Source organism: Hippocampus zosterae, chromosome 14, assembly GCF_025434085.1.
Source record: "Hippocampus zosterae strain Florida chromosome 14, ASM2543408v3, whole genome shotgun sequence".
NCBI classification, from domain to species: Eukaryota; Metazoa; Chordata; class Actinopteri; order Syngnathiformes; family Syngnathidae; genus Hippocampus; species Hippocampus zosterae.
The window spans coordinates 9,484,109-9,503,820 of NC_067464.1; the positions used below are offsets into that span (position 1 = coordinate 9,484,109).

At 42.0% G+C, this 19,712-nt stretch overlaps 4 protein-coding genes across 7 annotated transcripts in view; 2 read left to right on the forward strand and 2 right to left on the reverse strand.

The window, feature by feature from the left end:
* The first annotated feature begins 36 nt into the window (after nt 1-36).
* On the forward strand, nt 37-2,748 carry gskip (gsk3b interacting protein). Of its 3 annotated transcripts, none has more exons than XM_052086999.1 (4): nt 37-301; nt 838-940; nt 1,498-1,740; nt 1,969-2,748. In XM_052086999.1, exons 3-4 carry the CDS (start codon nt 1,501-1,503, stop codon nt 2,125-2,127), a joined length of 399 nt encoding a protein of 132 aa, XP_051942959.1. In that variant the 5' UTR covers nt 37-301; nt 838-940; nt 1,498-1,500; the 3' UTR covers nt 2,128-2,748. The 3 variants fall into 3 exon arrangements, with proteins under 3 accessions (XP_051942959.1, XP_051942961.1, XP_051942960.1); XM_052087000.1 differs by lacking the exon at nt 37-301 and adding an exon at nt 308-473; XM_052087001.1 differs by lacking the exon at nt 838-940.
* A 36-nt stretch (nt 2,749-2,784) lies between these two features.
* Nucleotides 2,785-5,447, reverse strand: LOC127615304 (NPC intracellular cholesterol transporter 2-like). Its single transcript, XM_052086998.1, has 5 exons — nt 5,290-5,447; nt 4,981-5,070; nt 4,338-4,445; nt 4,099-4,271; nt 2,785-3,239 (listed from the first exon to the last, which is right to left on the reverse strand). Exons 2-5 carry the CDS (start codon nt 5,057-5,059, stop codon nt 3,156-3,158), a joined length of 444 nt encoding a protein of 147 aa, XP_051942958.1. The 5' UTR covers nt 5,060-5,070; nt 5,290-5,447; the 3' UTR covers nt 2,785-3,155.
* Nucleotides 5,448-5,723: 276 nt separating this feature from the next.
* On the forward strand, nt 5,724-7,373 carry isca2 (iron-sulfur cluster assembly 2). Its single transcript, XM_052085263.1, has 4 exons — nt 5,724-5,810; nt 6,010-6,175; nt 6,674-6,789; nt 6,866-7,373. The coding sequence occupies exons 1-4, from the start codon at nt 5,749-5,751 to the stop codon at nt 7,038-7,040; spliced, it is 519 nt and encodes a 172-aa protein (XP_051941223.1). The 5' UTR covers nt 5,724-5,748; the 3' UTR covers nt 7,041-7,373.
* A 947-nt stretch (nt 7,374-8,320) lies between these two features.
* eml5 (EMAP like 5) overlaps nt 8,321-19,712 on the reverse strand; it is a 39,092-nt gene continuing 27,700 nt past the window's right edge. The window contains exons 23-44 of one of the 2 annotated variants that reach the window (XM_052085262.1): nt 19,561-19,692; nt 19,382-19,470; nt 18,750-18,926; nt 18,473-18,674; nt 18,276-18,402; nt 18,046-18,060; nt 17,224-17,232; nt 16,804-16,882; nt 16,422-16,551; nt 16,244-16,342; nt 16,075-16,095; nt 15,818-15,991; nt 15,512-15,720; nt 15,189-15,346; nt 14,966-15,080; nt 14,695-14,883; nt 14,094-14,266; nt 13,685-13,847; nt 13,511-13,614; nt 12,488-12,641; nt 11,304-11,404; nt 8,321-11,225 (exon numbers count right to left, since the gene is read on the reverse strand). In XM_052085262.1, coding sequence (XP_051941222.1) covers nt 11,189-11,225; nt 11,304-11,404; nt 12,488-12,641; nt 13,511-13,614; nt 13,685-13,847; nt 14,094-14,266; nt 14,695-14,883; nt 14,966-15,080; nt 15,189-15,346; nt 15,512-15,720; nt 15,818-15,991; nt 16,075-16,095; nt 16,244-16,342; nt 16,422-16,551; nt 16,804-16,882; nt 17,224-17,232; nt 18,046-18,060; nt 18,276-18,402; nt 18,473-18,674; nt 18,750-18,926; nt 19,382-19,470; nt 19,561-19,692 — 2,657 coding nt within the window. In that variant the 3' untranslated portion in view covers nt 8,321-11,188. Of the gene's footprint in view, nt 11,226-11,303; nt 11,405-12,487; nt 12,642-13,510; nt 13,615-13,684; nt 13,848-14,093; nt 14,267-14,694; nt 14,884-14,965; nt 15,081-15,188; nt 15,347-15,511; nt 15,721-15,817; nt 15,992-16,074; nt 16,096-16,243; nt 16,343-16,421; nt 16,552-16,803; nt 16,883-17,223; nt 17,233-17,297; nt 18,403-18,472; nt 18,675-18,749; nt 18,927-19,381; nt 19,471-19,560; nt 19,693-19,712 lie in introns of those variants that run through there. The other variant, XR_007966397.1, reaches the window with a different exon arrangement.

Sequence of the window (19,712 nt, forward strand, 5' to 3'; positions counted from 1 at the left end):
GCCTACCTCATTTTACAACCAGTAAATTTCTTCCAATTGGAAACGTCCCATTATAGGTGGGATTAACTCACTTGCGTCATAACATGGCGGTGTCACTTGCGGCACAATTACTTTATCCATTTTTTAACGTAATTAATGAGATTCAAACTTGAGCAACTGAAAAACGGACTTACTACGTAACAGAGTAGTTTTAGTTATCCACAAAATAACGCCTCGACGGGATTCCATCAACAGAAACCTCACCCACCCCGACGGAGAGCTCACTCTGGGCTGGAAGCTTCCACAAGAGAACACAACCTCGGTTAGAAAAAAATCACGCTTTTTAAAATTACAAATACGTGTTCCATGGCCATTCGATTGCAATGTAACGAAACAAATGTCATACCTTCATGTGCTGCACGATGAAACACTAATTATCTGTGGCCTACACTGCGTGGGTTTGTTTGCTGACTGCTCGAGACACAAGAAACAAGGTAAAAAGTGTCACTGTAAATCCGATAAATGGTGATTAATGTAGGGCGTGTTACGCAAACGTTTCAAGTTAAACTCAGACAAACTACAACGGTGCTGTATTTATAATGCGTAGTGGACTCCAATGCTGCGTTCCAGTAACCTGGTAAATCGGAACTCTTTGTCAGAATGACGTCACACCGTAATTGCTAGAAAGCGAGATACCTAAAAAGTTGTGAAGAGAGGAACAAAAAAGTGTGTGTGTACATATACACACACACACACACACACACACACACAGATTTTAGGTAAAACATACAGTACATTTTAAAAAGCGAACATATGACAAAATGTATAATTCATGTATTCTCACAGCTTCTTTTGTAGCTTCAACACATTCTGAGCCCATCAGCCCAGCTCTTAAAATAATCATCATCCGCAATCTCTCCACAAATCCCCCCAACAGAAGCTGTTCAGAATACCCCGTCAGGTAAAACATAGACTACCTGTACTTGCTTTGCACAACCCCCGACCAAATATATCAGGTGTGTACAATGACATGGTCTGTTGTAGTCCTCTGTAACGCTCATTGTAAATGTTTAGCAATGCTTTGCTACCATCTTGTGGAATCTATCGGTAATTGTAAATCTGTTTGCGGAAAGAGAGGTCAACCATTTTTTTAGATTTTGCTCTTCGTAACGGGGCTATTCTTCAAAATGTGAAGGCCCAGAAAACTATTTGTGTTTGGGCTAGCAGCTGGTATGCAGGGAATAGACACGCATGAGCCAAGACAAGAGTCAACTTGTTTGACTGTTGAGCTGATGGACATTGTTTCCCAGAAACAAACAGAACAGATTGAAAGTGTTATTCACAGCTATTATAACTCTACTCAAATGTATAATTAACACTTATAACTAGAAGTACAGGAGCACTTACTTTTAAGTGCGATGACACCAGCTGTTTGAGAGGTCATAGTTCGTGTCTTGTAAAGCAGCATTTTTATGTTTTAATGACATTGCAGTGTGTGTGTGTGTGTGTGTTTTGCAGGGAATGGAAGTAGACTGCCAGCCCGAGGACCCCATGGTATCTGCTTTCGAAGACGAATGCGTAGAGCTGTGTGACGTCAAAGACATGAGATTGGAGGCGGACGCCATTGTCAAAGATGTCCTTTTTGCTGTGGCCCAAATGCACGTGTCCAAAAACCTAAATTCTTCAGACGTGGCTTATATCAATGTGGAGACAAGAGAGGGCAACCGCTATTGCTTGGAGCTCACAGAATCAGGACTGCGGGTGGGGAACGCTTTCTTTTATAAGGGCTCATTTCATGTTTAAGCTAGTCTTCTAAGGGCCATATTAAATTGAAAATAAAATGGAGAAAATAGGTTGCAATGATTGAATAACCGTTTCATTCGCTCCCCAAATTTGATGTCATTTTGTAGTTGAATAGCCAGTACTCACATTTTTATGAGATTGATGTTTCCTAAGCTTTTACACATTTTTTCCCCCTTGTCCAAATAGGTGGTGGGCTATGCGTTTAACGAAGTGGATGAGGACCTGAGCACTCAGTACCATGAGACAGTTTACTCGCTTCTGGACACACTGAGTCCAGGCTACAGAGAAGCCTTTGGGAACGCTTTGCTCCAGCGGCTCGAAAGTCTCAAGCAAAATGGACAGTGACACCAAAGCAAGTTTATAATGAGCCTCCCAAAAAATAAAAGTACCGGTAATACAGAATGTCCACTTGCCGCTATCAAAGGGATACCTTGCTCTCATTTTTGCTTTGTTCCTGATCATCCATTAACTTGATAATTCCTGGCTTGGTCTCAATTGCACCGTTCTGCTATTGACTTTACTGTGAAAACTATTTCAGCTTCACCATGCACAGGAATTCTCCATCTTTTGTACTTATTGCAAGGCAAATCTGACTGATGCTGTGACCTGGCAACTGGTATCTGTTCAACTTCCCCAAAGTAGTTTAAGGGCCAAAGCGGAATCTCTTTCCTCATTCCACAAATATTCTGCCTTAACGACTGTTTGGTTAGAGAAGTACAACATACCTCTTTATCTACCTTTATTTACCAAGATTTAAAAAAAAAAAAAAGCACGTCAAAAATTTAACAAAGTACTTCTGTGGTACAGCATAATGCAGTGAATGGTGGATTGGCTTTCACTGTTAAGCTTTGCGTCCCAGTTAGTGCGATTTTATTTTTTGTCAGAATTCAACTACTGACCGTTTCATCTTGCCCCTCTTTCTTGCTGCTGGCCGTTGAGCTCACCAATACAAGTTTATCAAATGCATTAATGTGGGGTTTTTTTCTGCATTTTTCACTCAAATTCACACATTGAGAATTCTTTATTTTAATGACATATGACAGTTTCCAATTTCTCAATAGCACAGAGACAGTAAGAAATTACAAAAGTTTGAACAGCTAGAAATGTTTGTGTAAATTCAGACTACCTAGCAGCCATTAGGACAATGTAGTGGCTGAATTAAGCATTGCTAACAAATGTTTACTGCGTTGTCTGCAACGCGCCATTAAACACTAGTGTAGTACAATCAAATTGTGCCAAAAATATGCATTATAAAATCAGTTCGCAGAGTCAGTAAAACAAGTAATTGCATGTATAATCATTTACAATTATGTTTTTACTGGTCAAGATTATCTTAAAAGAAAACAAAAAAGCAGCTATGCAGATCACTTGTTTCAAACAATCTGCACAGGAAACTTAATGCAAAACAGATCTTGATTGTTGTCATCTCTCAGTTCCCACTCCACGACAAGCTTTATCTAGAAGTGGGACAAAAATAAAGGAAGTGTAACTGGTGCCCTTTTGTAAAGGTAGTTTTAAAAAAGTGAAATGAGATGAAAATGATATCTGGCCTCTGCTTCTAAAACCAGTGCATGCACAGTCAAGAAAAAAGGGGTAACTATTACCTTAAGGGTCCAATGGCTTCACCATTGTACAGATTGGAACGCTTACGATTTGTACCGTTTGAATGCAAATGGGTACAAAGTTTTAAAAATATCAAAATGATTCCCCAACCACACCTGATCAATTGGAAGTTAATTCATCATATCAATTAGTAGCACTCACACCTGTCCAGCTCCAATAGAGGGGTGGGGGCAAGCAAGCTAATGACAATCTTGCTAACATGAAGAAGGTGATGGGTCTACCATGTATGCAGGAACCAAGACGTGCACAATCACATGTACGGGTTTGGTACCACCATCTTGAGCTGTTATTCTCTGCAGTGTACAGTATTAAGAGTTTTTCCCCCTCCTCCCTAATCGGCTTGGAACAGACAGGGCCGACAACCGTAAATGGTCAAGGTGCTCAACACTTGTAATGGCAAATCTACTTTGTTTTGCGGTCGTCAGGCTGCTCTCACAGCCCAGTCTTGGTAACGACTGGCAAAAGCTTTTTTTTTTTGCTTTGAGTATTGATGGCCGATAGCGTCAGCAGTCATGAATATCCAATACCTTGAAATAAGGTTGTATCGGCCTGATACTAAGTATTGATACTTGCTAATCCCCAAAAAGATAAAATTCTTTCAGCATTATCTTTAGTTTCTCTGTGTAAATGTGGCATCTATGGACTCAGAAAAGTACACAAACGAGTTCAGAGTGTTTCTAAATGTATGCTTACCGCAGGATACTCCGTCTTGACGGGAAGCGCGTTCACATAGTGATAACTCCGCTGCTTCTGGATGGGACACTGGATTCCAGACTTGCAGCCGTCTTCAATGGGAATCGGGAAGGGGACAGGAAGTCCGGCAATGACGCCGTGGACCACGGCTTTGCTCGTCTTACTCTGCACAGCTACAGAAAACAAACAAAATGAAGATAACAGTGAGAAGGCATTCCTAATCAATAAGGATCACTCACCGCTGTTGAAAGTCACATTGACACTATAGGACTGTCCTTTATGCAGCTGGCAAGGCAGAGAGGGACAAGGAGTAATGTCCACAATGATCACCTTGCCTGATGATGAGCCTGATAAGACAAAAAAAATGTCTGTTGACGCACATCACTTGTGAAGAGGAGGCTTCGTGGATGTAAAAATCTCGTGATTTTTAAAACTTTGACACACAAAGCCTACTCCCTACTTTCATCTGGCGGACGACCTTTACATTTATAAGACCCGTAATCATATTTTAAATTTGTTGCATTTATTTTTCTATTTGTTTAATTCATTCCGTTTGCTCAGAATCACCTTGGTTTAATTTACTCGACTTTTATGTTGTGGGTCAAATCGGCCCATGAGTGTAAAAATTGTGTGCAACTTTTTTCCCCTTTACAAAAAATATATACATATACTAAATATACCACGTGAATAACCGTTTACTTGGTATATGCACTTGTCACTGCCAAGTCAATATAAAATACACACTTTCCCCATCATATTTCTGGGATTTTCAACAGTCACAGAAACAGTCATTTAAAAATCTAATGCATGAGCATACAAATGAAGCCTAATAGATGTGAATAAAAGTGGACCGTTCCTGGTAGTTGAACAGTGGTCACTTACCGCAGTCGAAGTATTTGACTGGATCCGCACAGGTGAGGCTCATTAAGCAGAGCAAAACGACACCTGCTCTCAAATTCATGTTTCGACGACCTAGAAAACAAACACTGAAGACTTGAGGACAAAATGCAACTTCAAATAATCTTTTAGCACGTAGTGTTCAATCTGTGATGCGATTGATTTCTCGCCAACCAAGAGTCAGCCACACTCCCAACCATGCCCGCAATCACGGACAGTTTTTTTTCCTGGCAATTCAGCATCTAATGTTTGAATCAAACATAATAAAGTAAACTCAAGTAAAACAAACCGTACCCGGTTTCGTTCTTAGGCTTCTCTAGCGGCTTGCAGAGTGATGTATGGTAGCAGGCAGCCGACCAGCACTTTTTATTTCCTCATGTCACGCGACTAGAAGTAACGCCCCAAAATAAATCTGTCCATTATTTGGACTGCCAGGTTACGCCTTTTGTGGAATGAGTTATAATAGACGGATGCAATAAATTAGAGACATATAAATCAATTATTTATTGAAATAATACTATAAATAATCGTTTTAGAGTTGGTTATTATTGGTAGAAATAAGGAAATGCTGGATCTTGTGCCTGACAGACAAAATGAGGGTACTATTAAATATGTACCGACGTAAGGTACATCAACCAATCATTTTACGCACTGTAGTCATTCGCGTGTACGTTACGAATGACAAGGGAATTGACCAATAGCATCTTTCCTCTTACTTGGGACGTGACTTCCTCTTTTTATTTGTTATGGAAGATGTCACGAGCGGGACAAGCGATGATATCGGCGTCAATGTCCAAATTATTAAGTCTTGCCAGGTAAACTTGTTCTTTCGTCTTTCACGATGACATTCACATATATATTTTTCCAACCTCCATTTATAATGCGAGATGAGAAAATTTAGTTTTTGAACGTCAGGATGACGTTTGCTAGCTCGCCCGTTCACGAGCTCATCGTGTTATTGACACTGTACATGATCGTGTTCACCATGACATGGCTAACAGTGATGATTTGCAGGTCTTCTGCCCTCCTCAGCAACATCGCGGCGAGACAACACTTTTCTGGGCCCCTCCGCAGCCCTCAGCCCATTTCTACTGTGAGTCTTCGACCTTTCAGTGGCGCTGTAAGCCAGCAGAGGTCGGATCTTGATGAAAAGGTCCATCTCACCGAGTCGTGTGTCAAGGTGAGCAGCGATTGTGCACCAACAACTGCATTCTTGCTCTCGGAACAGCTTTGAACTTTGAACAGAGGAGGTTTTACTGTGTTTCTCGTGTAGTAAGAGCCATTAGAAGAGGTGTGTCATACATTCATTTTCTTGTTTTGATTGACATGGCCAGTGGTGTGGTTATAACTCTATTTTTATAGGGGCCAATAGCAAGCGTGACTTCCGTTAGCGTTGTAACCGGCAGCGGAGACCTGACAATTAGTGTTAACTGTGGCAAAACAGCCTGTCTTTTGCAGGACCAGAGACGAGTATGCCCATCAAATTTTGATGATTCAAAATTTCTTTCGTGAAGGAAAACTGTTTGCAACCCTTAAAACGATTGCAAATGTTTGGCCAACGCCTTTGCAACCGTGAAGCAGATTAAAATGTCTCTAACAACTGGGAGCCATATTAGTATTTTGTCTGCAGCGGAATTTGAACACTGACCTCCAAACAAACATGGCTATTTTATTTCAGAGACTTGGTGAGATCATGGGGGAAGGAGAGTACCTAAGAATACGCGTGGAAGGTGGAGGCTGCTCCGGCTTCCAGTACAAGTTTTCCGTTGATGCTGATAGGACCGAAGATGACAGGTACAGCATGCCCTTTCTATTCACGTCATTAAATTCTCGCTATATATACACTCTGTCCACATATCTGTGCTTTCAGAGTGTTCGAGCAGGACGGAGTGGGGATCGTTGTGGACCAGGATAGCCTAGAGTTTGTGAAAGGAGCCACGGTGGATTTCAGCCAAGAACTCATCCGTGCCACCTTCCAGGTGCTCAAGAATCCCCGAGCTGATCACGGCTGTTCCTGTGGAAGCTCCTTCTCTGTCAAACTTTAAATGACACAGCACTGGTGGTCTGTAGAACATGTGTGGTGCCGCCTACTTCATATAGACAAGGTACATTTTGCAGGCTGGCCAGTGTAAAAAGTGACAAGAGGTTTCAAGCCCCATACACGTTTTTGTTTATTTTTTTCCATAATCTCACAGAAACTACCTTTAAACTTCAGTGACCGCTGGCAAAAAAAATAATCACTATAGTGGCTTACAGTAGCTTGTAACAGATTTACAAAAAAGCAAAACTTGTTTTGACGTTTCCTTATGCATGTAAAATATGTAAATAACCCAAACAAATGTATTTATGTGATTGCAAATAAAATGTGAAATTGTGAATTTCCGCGGTTTAGTGAAATGTATTTGATGCAGCGATTGACATAATGGATTGTTGGGTGGAATCGATTGTGGATTATTAAGAAACTGAGGCATCATTTATTGCAGATGTGCAGTGATTCAGTCAAACGAGTTTGAAAAAGTAGAGCAAGATATCAGCAATGTGATGTGGAGGTACATCTACATATTATTGAAATGTCCCCAAAAGCATTTTGCTTGCAGTTTTTCTCAGCAGCCATTTTTAAGATCAGAATTGAAATTGTCAAAACTACGTGTTCACTCTTCACATTCTTGCAAATGCTTTGGCACATCCATGCAATTGATTATTTCCAATTGCCTGCTGTTTTAAACATTGTTGGTTCCTTATGTCATGTTAATCAAACTGTATGACGATCGCTCTTTGTTGAATTGTCTCTCACCTCACAACATTCTGCCATCAGGTCATTGCCTGACAGGTCAGGTCAGGTCAGGTCAGAACCTACTATTTGTAAATCAGTCTTTCGTACGTAGGGTGCTGCATTTGGAGTTTTGAGTTTGGTTTTGAAGCTTGGAGCTTAATAACATACTCAAACACAAAGTCCACAATAGTATCCACTGAATCTCAATGGGAATTGGTACATCACAAGGAAAACTACCGGTAACTACAGGGACAGGAGTAACAATGAAAACTTAATAGAATGAACAAAAATAAATGCAACTTAAAACGATGGATCTTTGCTCAAGTTGGTGCCAACTTTCTAAAAAGACAAATGTAAGACTTATGAGGTTAACTCAAACATTTCTTGCTCTGCAAATTTCAAGGACGATTTGAGAAATGCTCCAAAAAAGAAAAATGTGGTAATTCTTATTTTCATCAAATTTAGTTGGTGCCGTCATTTCCCCAGTCCATGAGATCATGTAAAAAAAAATCAAAAAAAAGTTTGAGTGAAATCAAAAGAGTAGACAAGGAAAATGTTTTTTAATTACTAATTGAGCACCAATTGTTTCATCACATTGGTTAAATAACTTTTTCTATTTGCACACATCATGGCATCATACACTCACGGGTTAGAACCGCTGTTCATTTTTTTTTGTCATTAAAGCAGACTTTAAGAAACATCTCACAAAAATATACAAAAACAATATCTACAAATGATATTTACACTGATGTAAATCAAAGTGCGTTTTTTAACACACACACACACACACGTATATATATGTGCGTGTATATATATGTGTGTGTGTCTGCGCGTCTTGAACGAAGCAAAACATTTTGCACTTTTTTTTCCTTTAAATAAAACATTCCATTAAGTAGTATGTCCACTTACACAAAACGCTAACTGACACCCTTTAGATGAATGGAAATGTGACAATAATACATTGTAGCAGCGCACTGTAAAGTGGATGAAATATTTTAGAGTGCATTGGAACATCAAGTTACAGCTATTTTCTTGGGAGGGTCTGTGTTCTAGACAGGTTGTCTTCCATGCACATCCACAAACAAATATGAACACATCTGCACTCATTAATTAAGTCATGAGCGGGATCAACCAGTCAACAACAACCACCTGCACCACAACACAAGCACAAAAACGAACCAAGAGATGACACAGTGACTGGGTCGGGTGTACAGTGCATAGTCTGCTTTGGCATGCTGACATCCAGAACATAATAGTGGATGTTACATTCAAGAGGAAGGCCACACAATTTGGAATTACCAGCAAAAAGAAACAACATACGAATGACAATGTGATCCAAAAAATGAATATATGCTGTATGTTAAAAGAAAGAAAATCATAAAACATTAAGGCTAATTGAGTCTGCTACAAGTATATATATTTTAATGGCATTGTCAGTAAACAATAGGCCTTCAATTGTGGGACAGAATTACTCATCGCACAAAAGTAATGCATCGCTTAAAGTTTCCATCCCACTGATGGGCAAAAATTGCAGCAGTTGGTCGCAACGAGTGCTGACATTTGTTAGGGTTCGTTCGAGGTCGCGAATGTTTGCAAAACGTTTGCCAACAGTTTGTGTTTTTTCTTGCCGCAAGGAAATTATGAACATGTTCAAAATTCACTTGGGACAAAAAAAGGACAGGCAAACAAAAAGGGCGAACAAAAGCGACCTTGAATAAACCCTGACAAGAACGCAACATTCGCTGCATTCGCAAAAACTCACAATCGTTCACCGCTCAGTGGGATAGGGGCTTTAAATTAGGAGTCCCTAACATTTTTTTTCGCCACTAACAAGTTTTGCGTTCAGCAATATTTTGACAGACCAGAATCAGAACAAAAACTAATTCAAAATCGAACTCGTCATTAAGCTCAATGCAGTGGTTGCAATTAGGGCCCTGCACTTGTTTATCTTAAAGTGGAAGTCAAACATTTTCTTTGCAATAATGTGCTCTATGAGCCCCCGCTCGTCTAAACACGCTTTTCTGATTAATGTTGCATTGGTGGAAGAAGAATTACGATTCATTCAACCGTTCTTTGCCACTTCGGGGCACAGCCCTTTTGACATGATACCGTTGCTGTCGACTGGAGTTGACGTTAAAGTGCCCTTGTTCTTGCATTGCGAATGCCACGGCTCACCCGTTTTCAGAGTTTGGTCACACATTACGCAAAACGGGTTGGGTGTGTGAGAATTGCACGAAACCCACATTTTTTTTTGTAGAACTACTGATATTATCTCTTACCTTGTCTACAAAGTTAACCCCCTCTGTTCAAATGCCAGGTTTTGGCGACACGACTTCTAACCTGTTCAAATTAATTTAAAAAAACCCTAATCTTTTACACATCCGTTTATAATTGTGTACTTGGCTGTGTCACGTTCTCTCAACAACCAGCACTGTTGCAGTTAGCCTCCAAGGAACCTCGCCAACTACATTTTCTTGCACCTTTTTATCAGTTGCTGGTAATGGTACTGTTATCCTCCATTTTATCAACTTGAGAAAGAATGTCTTCACTATGGTCTAATGCCTTGGAAATTCTCTTGTACCCTTTTCCTGACGAATACCTCCTCATGATCCCTCTGATTCTGCAGACAATGACTTGTGCTGTGGGATGGGATTCCAACAATTTCAGAAGAAAAATGTCAACTGGAACATCTGAACTTGATTTGGGGTTTGTTACAGGCACTTTCAATAGTGGCAGGTGTATGCTGAGTGCCGTTAAACATGAGTTTGAATGTGATTGGTTAATTCTGAGCACAGACATATCACCAGCTTGATAAAAGTGTGTGCACACCTGTGCAACCACAATAGTGTGAGTTGTACAGGTTACAGGTCACAATGTCGGAAAAGGTTTCGAGGTGATTTATCATGGTCTTTTTATTTTGTATCGCAAAAACCTGACATCTGAACAGGGATGTGGAGACTTTTTAAATGCAGCCGTAGCCTCGTCTTCTTCAGCCTGGCCATTTCGACCTTTATGTGGAAGTTTTTTTTTCCCTCACATTTTTTCGGGACTAATTTGCTCTATTGAGGACTTACTCTTTTCACACGATCGAGATGAGTGGTTTGACGTCAACCTTTTTTTTGTTGTTGTTCAAATGTCCCACAGACCGGTACCGGTCCACATGCTGGTAGTTGGGTACCACTGCCTTAGTTGATATGCACATACAAACTGATTGAATGCACGCCACCTTTGCTCACAATTCACACCATGATGCGCACGTGTGAATGGACCAAGTATTGAGGCAGTAAGTTAGCGTCAGCGTCAGACTTATTCCTCACGTTGAACCTGCCAGGCCCCCTCCTGATCTTTTAAATGCATTCCTTGTGCTCGACTGGAGAGACACGCCGGAAGGTGTCAGGCGAGATGGTCAGAATGTCACCTTCAGTGGGGGGCGTGGACACACTTCCACACAAAGAGGCTGCAAAAGTACACATGAAACAATGTTAACATTTCATCATGGAAGTGGACATACGAGAGTTCTGATTAGAAGTCATACCTCCTGTCATCTCCACCAGCACTCACTACAAAGCGGTCTCCATTTGTAATGCGAATATTTGTCAAGTGAGCCGAATGGCCCAAAAAGCGTTTATGTTTTGCCTGAAATGAAACATAATGAAAACATATGTTTAAAAAAAAATCACATTCCCAAATAACATGAAAATGCAATATAGCCAAGTAACATATGAATGTCTGGTCCCCCGTCTCCTTATCTTAAGTCAACAGTCTCAAACTTGGGCCTTAAACTGGACAGTGATTTTAAACTCGATCGGCAAATTGGTGCCGTTGTTAAATCCAGCTTCTTTCACCTTAGACAGCTGGCCAAAATTAAACCTCTCCTCTCACATGAACACTTTGAGACAGTAATTCAACTATTGTCACATCCCGGCTTGATTACTGCAATGCCCTTTACTTTGGAGTCAGCCAGTCCTCCTTTAAGCGCCTTCAGCTGATCCAGAATGCCGCCTCTTGACTGGTACTCGTAAGAGGGAGCACATAACTCCTACTCTGTCATCCCTTCACTGGCTCCCCATTCATTTTAGAGTTATTTTCAAGATCCTCCTCTTTGTTTTCAAATCTCTGAATAATCTCACGCCACCTTACCTCTCTGAGCTCATCCGCCCCTACACACCTGCCTGGCGCCTCAGGTCTGTGGACCAGACATTATTAGAAGTACCAAGAACTAAACTGAGGCTCAGAGGGGATCAAGCCTTTTCTGTTGCTGGTCCATCTCTCTGGAATGACCTCCCACTGAACATTCGGCAAGCCTCCTCGCTGCCCATCTTCAAAGCCCTCCTCAAAACTCACTTGTATTCTTTGGCATTCGACTCAGCATGACTTAGATTTGTTCTTGATTTTACTGTTTGGTGCTTTCTACCGCCTTTATTACCGATTTGTCTTACTGTTTATTGTGCATGCTAAATCGCTCCATGTACAGCACTTTGTATGCAACGATGGCTGTTTGAAAGTGCTCTATAAATACTGTTGACTTGACTTGACTTTTCTCATCAGTAACAGAGCAGTTATCACTATACGCCATCAAAATACAATGTCCATGAACATATTTTACACATCCCCCAGTACATCCATCCTAGATCTAGTACACCAGTACATCCTGGTGTGCTACGTCTATTTTCTCATTGAACGTGAGAGGCATTACCGTACAACTATAGTGGTACTTACAAACTTGTCTGGACACGGAAAGTCAAAGAGCTTGACCATTCCAAAGTCATCGCCTGTGACTACATTAAGGCCTGAGTGGGAGACACAGGCGCAGGTGACGTCTGCTTTGTCTGTGTTCCGCGACCAGATGCCGACAACCTCGTCCCCGAGGACGCTGGACACAGTGATGGAAGAAGGGAGAGCACTCAGCAATTTCCATGCACACAGAGTTCCATTCAGATTGACCATATACAATAACAAGTTGTGCCAGAAATAGATATTTTTTAAAAATGCAATTGACGCTCCTTATAAAAACCTTTGTAATATTCTATTTGGTGGTTCTCAAACATTTTGGTGAAATATACTCACCTCTCCAAGTAGTTCATAAAATATGAGACTGAGGGTTTATTACTGTTAAGTAAATATAATAATTGTAAGCCACTGAAACATCATGCATAGTTTAACGTTAACACTTCTGTCCCCCCCCAAAAAAAGTTAATGATTTGAGTCAAAGGGAACTGCTGTATTATTAGTGATACTTGTACCACACTGAAAATCACAGGCCTATATCAATAGTCGAAACCGTAAATATACCACAAACTGTGTCCCCCCCACCCCTGAAAAAAAACTTTATCATTTCAAACTCATCCTACAGCATTACCCTTAATAAATAAATATCATAAAGATTATTTGGTTTCGAAAAAAAAAGAACCCAAAGCGCAAGTAACTTCCAGAAAATTTGGCTCCCCTCGACGTATAGTGCTTTTCTATTAGTTGAGATACATCACTTTGACATACAGTACTTCCTTGGGCCAATTGCAGCACTGCGTTCCTATTTAGCTTTGGCCCCATCTTGTGAAATCTTACAGCGTTTCAGAAAGAATACCCACCAAAAAAAAAAAAGCACGAATAGGTGAGTTCCGCAAATTGACATGTTTTTCTGCGAAAAGTTACGGATGAGTTCCACAGGGGAAACAAATGTATAATGTGAATTTGTGAATCAAAAATATTGAGACTACGATTTCGTTGTGCTTCTCATCTGACCTGGTCCAGGTGGCCCAGGTAATCCTGTCAATGTGGGACTGTTCCGTGACCTGCTTCCCCGACGGCACCTCGTACACGAGCCGCTTGTAAGCACCAGTGGACACCTGATCCAAAAAGCCAGAGGAGGATTAGACGGGAACGGGTACCTCACCTGTACAGCTGAGGGCACCGCACCTGGATGTACAAGCTGTCCGCAGAGAAGTCCATCTGCATGACAAAGCTGGGGATGTCCCGACAACAGTTGATGCGGTTTAACTGCGGCCCGAGCGACAGGTCGTAGAAGTCCACGGCGCTTTCACAAGAGCCGACAGCCAGGTAGCGTGAATTTGGACTGAACCTACAAGACAGACATGTGGTGCTCTCACAAATCTCCACTGTGTTGCCAAGTAACACGTGACCCACTTAAGCAGGGTACACACGATGCCAAAGTGTTCATCAACGGCAGGAATAACACTTAAAAGGTAACTGATAGATTTTTCTGTGCGACACTCTCACTGGTCGGTCTCTGCTTATTGAACTCACACACTTGGAAACGCGCTCATTTCTCAAAAACAAAGCTCTTAGCCGACTTGACAATTCTCACCTAATATCCTGGATAGAAGAACGGCGGTCCCTTTTCTTGCCCCAGATTTTGAGAGAGGCGACTAGGAGGATGATGAACTCGCCATTCTTCATGCCAATGGCCACCATGTCTCCCTCAGGACTGTAGCTGATGGTGCATGCCGGGTGGCCCAAGCTCACCTTATTCAGCATCTTCTGTTGACCCATAAGTAAAAGTACATTTATAATCAGTCGTTATGGGTTTGACAAGAGCACACAGACCTCCACAAACAGTTAACTTTTGTCATTTTTTGAAATGACAGTATGAACAGCTACATTTAGGAGCTTCATACCTACAATGAGTTCCAATTTAATCCTGAATTGATCCATGTATTGATCTTTGATCCAAGGGGTCAGCCATGTCCTAATTCTACTTAAGCATGTCAAATAAAAAGCTTAGCTCAACACGGTACATAGAATATTCATCTACCCATCCATTTTCTACCGCGTAACAAGGGTTGGGTCGCTGGGGCAGCAGCTTTAACAGCGAAAACCAGAATCCCCCTTTTCCCATCGACTTCTTCCAACTGGTTATTTTTAACTTTCATTGATGCCTTTGACCGCCAAAGTATGACAGGACTGACCTTCTCCGGAATGTCCCATAGTCGAACAGTCCCATCCTCTGCAGCTGACAGAAACACATCTCTGGTTGGATGTGTCCCCAAACCCCAAATTGGCCCGTCCATGTGACCGTTCACCAAGATGTTGCATGCTGCATTCTTCTCCCCGACCTCAATGATCTCTGCATTCCTGGTTCCAACCAGGATTTTACCCTGATGCAAAAAACAGGAAAACACTTCCCAATAGAGAAGGGGTCTTTGCTGAATGACATCAAGCATCATCTTTTTCAGTTACCTTTCCTCTGCAAACCGAACGAACACAGTCAATGACCTGTCCAGTTTCCAATCGAAATGCTCGACAGCGTTTCAGTTCCTGATCCCAGAGTTTGAGAGCTCCGCCTTCCTTTGACCTGTGGAGGCCAACAGTAAATGTTTCCACGAAATTCCTCCACAGCATTAGCCTAATTTAACGAATTTGGGGACTACTCAAAAATGTGTAACGAGCCCGTGTAACTTACGGCCTTTCCTTGCCTCCAGTGACAATGAGGCCATCTCTCAATGTTGTGTACATGGTGAACACAGGGCCCGTGTGAGCTTTGGCCACTATCCTTATAAGAATGTGCTCTTTCCACACACATACATCCCCACTTATGGTACCTGTAAATGTCAAGTTATTCTGAAAAGAAAACAAATCTGCACTAATCTAGTGGTCTAAGACAGCAGAGCAAGCAATGCAAAAACTGTTCAGCAGCATCCAAGAAAAACAACGTGGCAAAAGCAGCATTTTAAAACAAAAAGATTCAGAGATCAACGGCAAAGCCAATGATCCGAAGGCACTTACCGCTCCAAAAGCGACAGAGAGCATGGTCTGCATGCGGGCGTCCTCGATGGAGCTCAGCACTCCTTTCTTGCTGAGCAAAGCTCGCCCTGCTAATGTCCAGAAGCGGACATGCTTGATCCCCACAGAGACAAAATGAGTGTCCGAGTCTGGACGGAACTCGGCCACAAAGATCCGCTGCGTGTGACCAATCCGACTGGCCACTTTGCCACCTGAGAGACAAAGTCCAAGACCACATACAAGGCAAACCGAGGTCAGTCCGGGTGAGATAGATTTTGTAAAGATGACCCGTGTGAGATCAGCTTGTACCTTCCTGCCACTTCCAAATGGTGACGGTGTGTTCCGAGTCCAGGCCCACAGACAGCAGTAGCTTCCCTGTGGCACTGAAGCTGACAGAGCACACACCACCCGAGTGGGAACAGCGCAGCACCGATAACGTCTGCTTGGTCATCGCGTCCCACACGTGAATAGATGGAGATGTGGCTGAGGGACGGAGAACATGTGACCGTAATGAGAATGTGGATTTGTTTCTTTCAAACCTCGAGGCACTTTTTACACTCATTTACCTGACATGTCACCAGTGTCACCTAAAAGGACAGAGGACAAGGATATTTTCTTTAATTGATTAAGTCAGCATTGAAGCTTGTTTCAAAAGACACTCAATAGCACAATCGAGAAAAGGGAAAGAAGAGCAAGCAGCTGGTGAGGCAAGAGGCCGTCGCCTCACAAACATACCTACTTGGCCAGTTGCCACCACATTGGGGAATTTTGGATGTTGATTGATTGTCAGGCACAGAATGTCATCACTGTGTTCAATGTAGAAACTTTGGCAGGCTGCAAGAGAATATATGCACACAAGCTGTTATTACTTCTCACTACAGTCATGGCAAATTCTATCTGTGTAAAAGCCTACAGGTGGTCAAGTTGAGCACGATGCCAATTGAGGCTGTGTGGTAAATGATGTCCGCCCCATCGTTCAGGTAATGCACGTTATTGCGGCAGTCATTGCCACGGTAACCGAACACCAGCTCCAAAACCAGGTCCTATGGAGAAAGTCAGAGCAGGCAGTCAGAAAGTCAGGAAAGTGGTTGTTATGACAACAAAGAGCATTCGATCGAGGGCGGCGGCAGAGAGGTTGTCTGAGCAGTCTACACATCTTAAAATGAAATCAGATCAGATACGAGCATTTTTTATCATTTTCTGTTCTGAAACACATCGGAAAGCAGCATTTTTAATACAGATTGCAGTGTTTGCAATGAATCTGTTTACAGTGACGCAAAAGAAGTTCCGCTTACATCAATGGGTCTCTTCTTTTTGCCAACGTTGTTGGTCTGCAGCTTCTCAGGCTGTGGCAGGGCTCTGCTAACAGGAGGTCTGAAACACACTGCTGGGTTACAAATGCTGCTCATCACCACTCTGATCACAACAGTGATGCATGTATCTTATGAAGAATAAGAATGTTTTGTTTTAAACATTTTTTGAAAACGTAAGCGTTTAAAAAAACATCATCCTCTGATTAGTATCTGGTCGTGATTAGCACAAGTTGTATGTATAATTGTAACCACCAATAAAATACAGTGCACAAAATAACCAGTAAGATATAACTTAATGAATGACTAAATGATGGCAGACATGTATTTGCTGAACAGCTCCATGTTTAATTCCTATATAGACAACTGAGCGATACACTTGTGTAAAAATAACAATTAGCTTACCTTGAACCTCTGCATGGAAGCAGATAAAGAAACCAAAAACAAGAATTACTCAATATGTTTTATACAGTACTCACTGATTGCTGCTCAGTGGATATGCACGTCAACAACACCTCAGCCACTGAGGACATAAAACAGAGAAGTCAGCACCATGCTGTAACCATGACAACCAAAGCCCATTTCAAGGACATCTGCTGCCTTGTGCAATCGACTTTTTGCTTACATAGTATACCATTTGAGCAGTTCCGTGAAAGAATTTCACTTCATTTCGGTCTAGGAAACATCACATGATGCGTTATATTTTGAGATTGGTTCGAATTCCAGGGCTCATTCTTTGACAAACCCCAACTAGGGAATGCAGCCAAATGAGCCCCAATTCAAAGTGGTTACAGTACACCAGACAGATAGGAAATGACAGACACAAAAAAAGTTTCAACCTTGCTCATCAATCTGGTGACCGGTGGTTGTGTTATTACTTTGGCTCATACTAAATCAAATCAAAACCCTTTATTGTCATTCTGTGCCATGCAGACAACGAAATTATGAGTGCCGTTCCACTGGTGAGGAGAATTATTTAAAATAAAAGCAATCAGTAAAAATAAAAGAACAATATGTAAATTGGCCTTAGTGGTACAACGTTCGCATATGGTGTATGCATTTATTGTCACACTATTGCATGTCTCATTTCACCAATTCAGGATTGCACTTAATTGTTTACAGATTATAAGTATTAGTGATAGTCAAAAAAATACGGTCTGTGTCATCAATACTACTGAGACTTTATCTTGGACGCAGTTTCCCCAAACATGAAACACGTGATCTTACCTGACCACACCTTGTCTTCAGATGGTAATAAAGAAGGAAGCAGGACAATGACAGATTGCAGCCATTACAAGGAAGAAGAACAGATAAGGTGCAAGTTATTTTAAAAGAAGGACGAGTATGGAGCTGAAGTCATAGATAAGAAAGAGATATCAACAAAAGAGGTCTCGTTGATGCAAGTAATATTTTCTTTGATACACTGAAAACTTTCCCACAGCTTCACATAAGAATACCTCTCATCCAATGAAGGCTCTTTCATTTGCAAGTGGGGTTTTACACCAGTCATGGGGCGCATGTTGGTGGATAAGGCTTTGATGGTATAGTTGATCTCATTCTCCTTTGTCACATCACTGTCATAACCTAATGAAAAACAAGATTGATATCGATATACCGGAAGCAGGGACACTTGCCAAAGATGCTGTTCTCACACCTCCATCATCCTCGCTCTCAATGTCTGACTCCTCGCTGTCACACTGTCTGAGCTCCCTGTGGTTCTCTGGCTCATGGGCCCAGATCATGAGGCACGTGTCCCCTCCACCAGCGGTCACCAATAGGCTGTCTTCATGGGTCCACCGCACATTTGTAACATGCGTGCTGTGAGCCACATAGCGTTTGAACTTTGCATACTTGCCCTACGAATGAAAAATCTTTCATCAACTTGCCACAGTGACATAAAGCTATTCTGTGTGTTGAGCATTGCATCTTACCCTGACAGGGTATCTGAAGAGCTTGATGTAGCCTAGATCGTCTCCTGTGGCGAGCACCTTCTTGTCATTACTAAGGCAAGCCGCGGTCACCTCTGTGACTTCGCTGATCACGGGCCAGATGCCCTCGACAGACGTACCGAGGACACATGTCCACGAACTCCAGTCAACCTTCTCCACCTAAAACACACAGATAAATATATGTACAAATTATGTTCTGCTTCAGAGACCTGCGGGTTCATCCATCCATCCATTTTATTTACCGCTTATCCTCACTAGAGTCATGGGTGAACTGAAGCCTTTCTCGGCTGAAATAGGGCAAGAGACTTGGTACTCCAGGTACTCCGACTTCCTCCCAACTTTCCAAAAACATACATGTAGGGTGAATTGATGCTTTAAATTGCTCATTGGTGTGCATGTAAATGTGAATGGTCGTGTACGGTACCCACTATGTGCCCTGCAATTGGCTAACGATAGTCCAGGGTGTACCCTGTCTCATGCCCAAAGTCAAGTAGGATGGCTCAAACTATGACCTCAATGACGATGAACGAAAAAGGATGGATGAAGTAAGATTTTTAACACTTCACAAACTTCCTCTCTCTCTTACTCCTGCGGTGTTTCTTCTCCAATCTTACCTCTGTGGCAGGGATGGTCTGCCTCTTGCCACGAGGCGCCTCGAAGAAAAACTGCTCTTTGGCACTGGTATTAACTTGGAGTAGTTTCCCTGTGAATTAAAGGGCCCGTAGGGCCACCGTGCTTGATGGTTATTGAGCAGTACCACACAAGGATTATCAACAGAACAAAGGATGTTTACCTCGCCTGTCCCAATCCAAGTGTGTGATAGAGTTGAGGCATCCTTTGCACACTCCAACCCATTTGCTGCTCATTACATTGTAAATATCCACAAATGTGTCTCCTGATGCCACTGCAAGGTACTTGCCAGAACCTGAACAGTGTGAAGAAAAC

Excerpts from the sequence above, each read along its gene's own strand:
- gskip (XM_052086999.1), top strand. The coding sequence starts at position 1,501 with ATGGAAGTAGACTGCCAGCCCGAGGACCCCATGGTATCTGCTTTCGAA. Across the intron at positions 1,741-1,968 it reads TCACAGAATCAGGACTGCGG|GTGGTGGGCTATGCGTTTAA; the intron begins GTGGGGAACGCT and ends TTGTCCAAATAG.
- LOC127615304 (XM_052086998.1), bottom strand. The coding sequence starts at position 5,059 with ATGAATTTGAGAGCAGGTGTCGTTTTGCTCTGCTTAATGAGCCTCACC. Across the intron at positions 4,446-4,980 it reads AGTCAAATACTTCGACTGCG|GCTCATCATCAGGCAAGGTG; the intron begins GTAAGTGACCAC and ends TTGTCTTATCAG. Across the intron at positions 3,240-4,098 it reads TCAAGACGGAGTATCCTGCG|ATAAAGCTTGTCGTGGAGTG; the intron begins GTAAGCATACAT and ends TCCCACTTCTAG.
- isca2 (XM_052085263.1), top strand. The coding sequence starts at position 5,749 with ATGTCACGAGCGGGACAAGCGATGATATCGGCGTCAATGTCCAAATTA. Across the intron at positions 6,176-6,673 it reads TCACCGAGTCGTGTGTCAAG|AGACTTGGTGAGATCATGGG; the intron begins GTGAGCAGCGAT and ends ATTTTATTTCAG. Across the intron at positions 6,790-6,865 it reads GATAGGACCGAAGATGACAG|AGTGTTCGAGCAGGACGGAG; the intron begins GTACAGCATGCC and ends CTGTGCTTTCAG.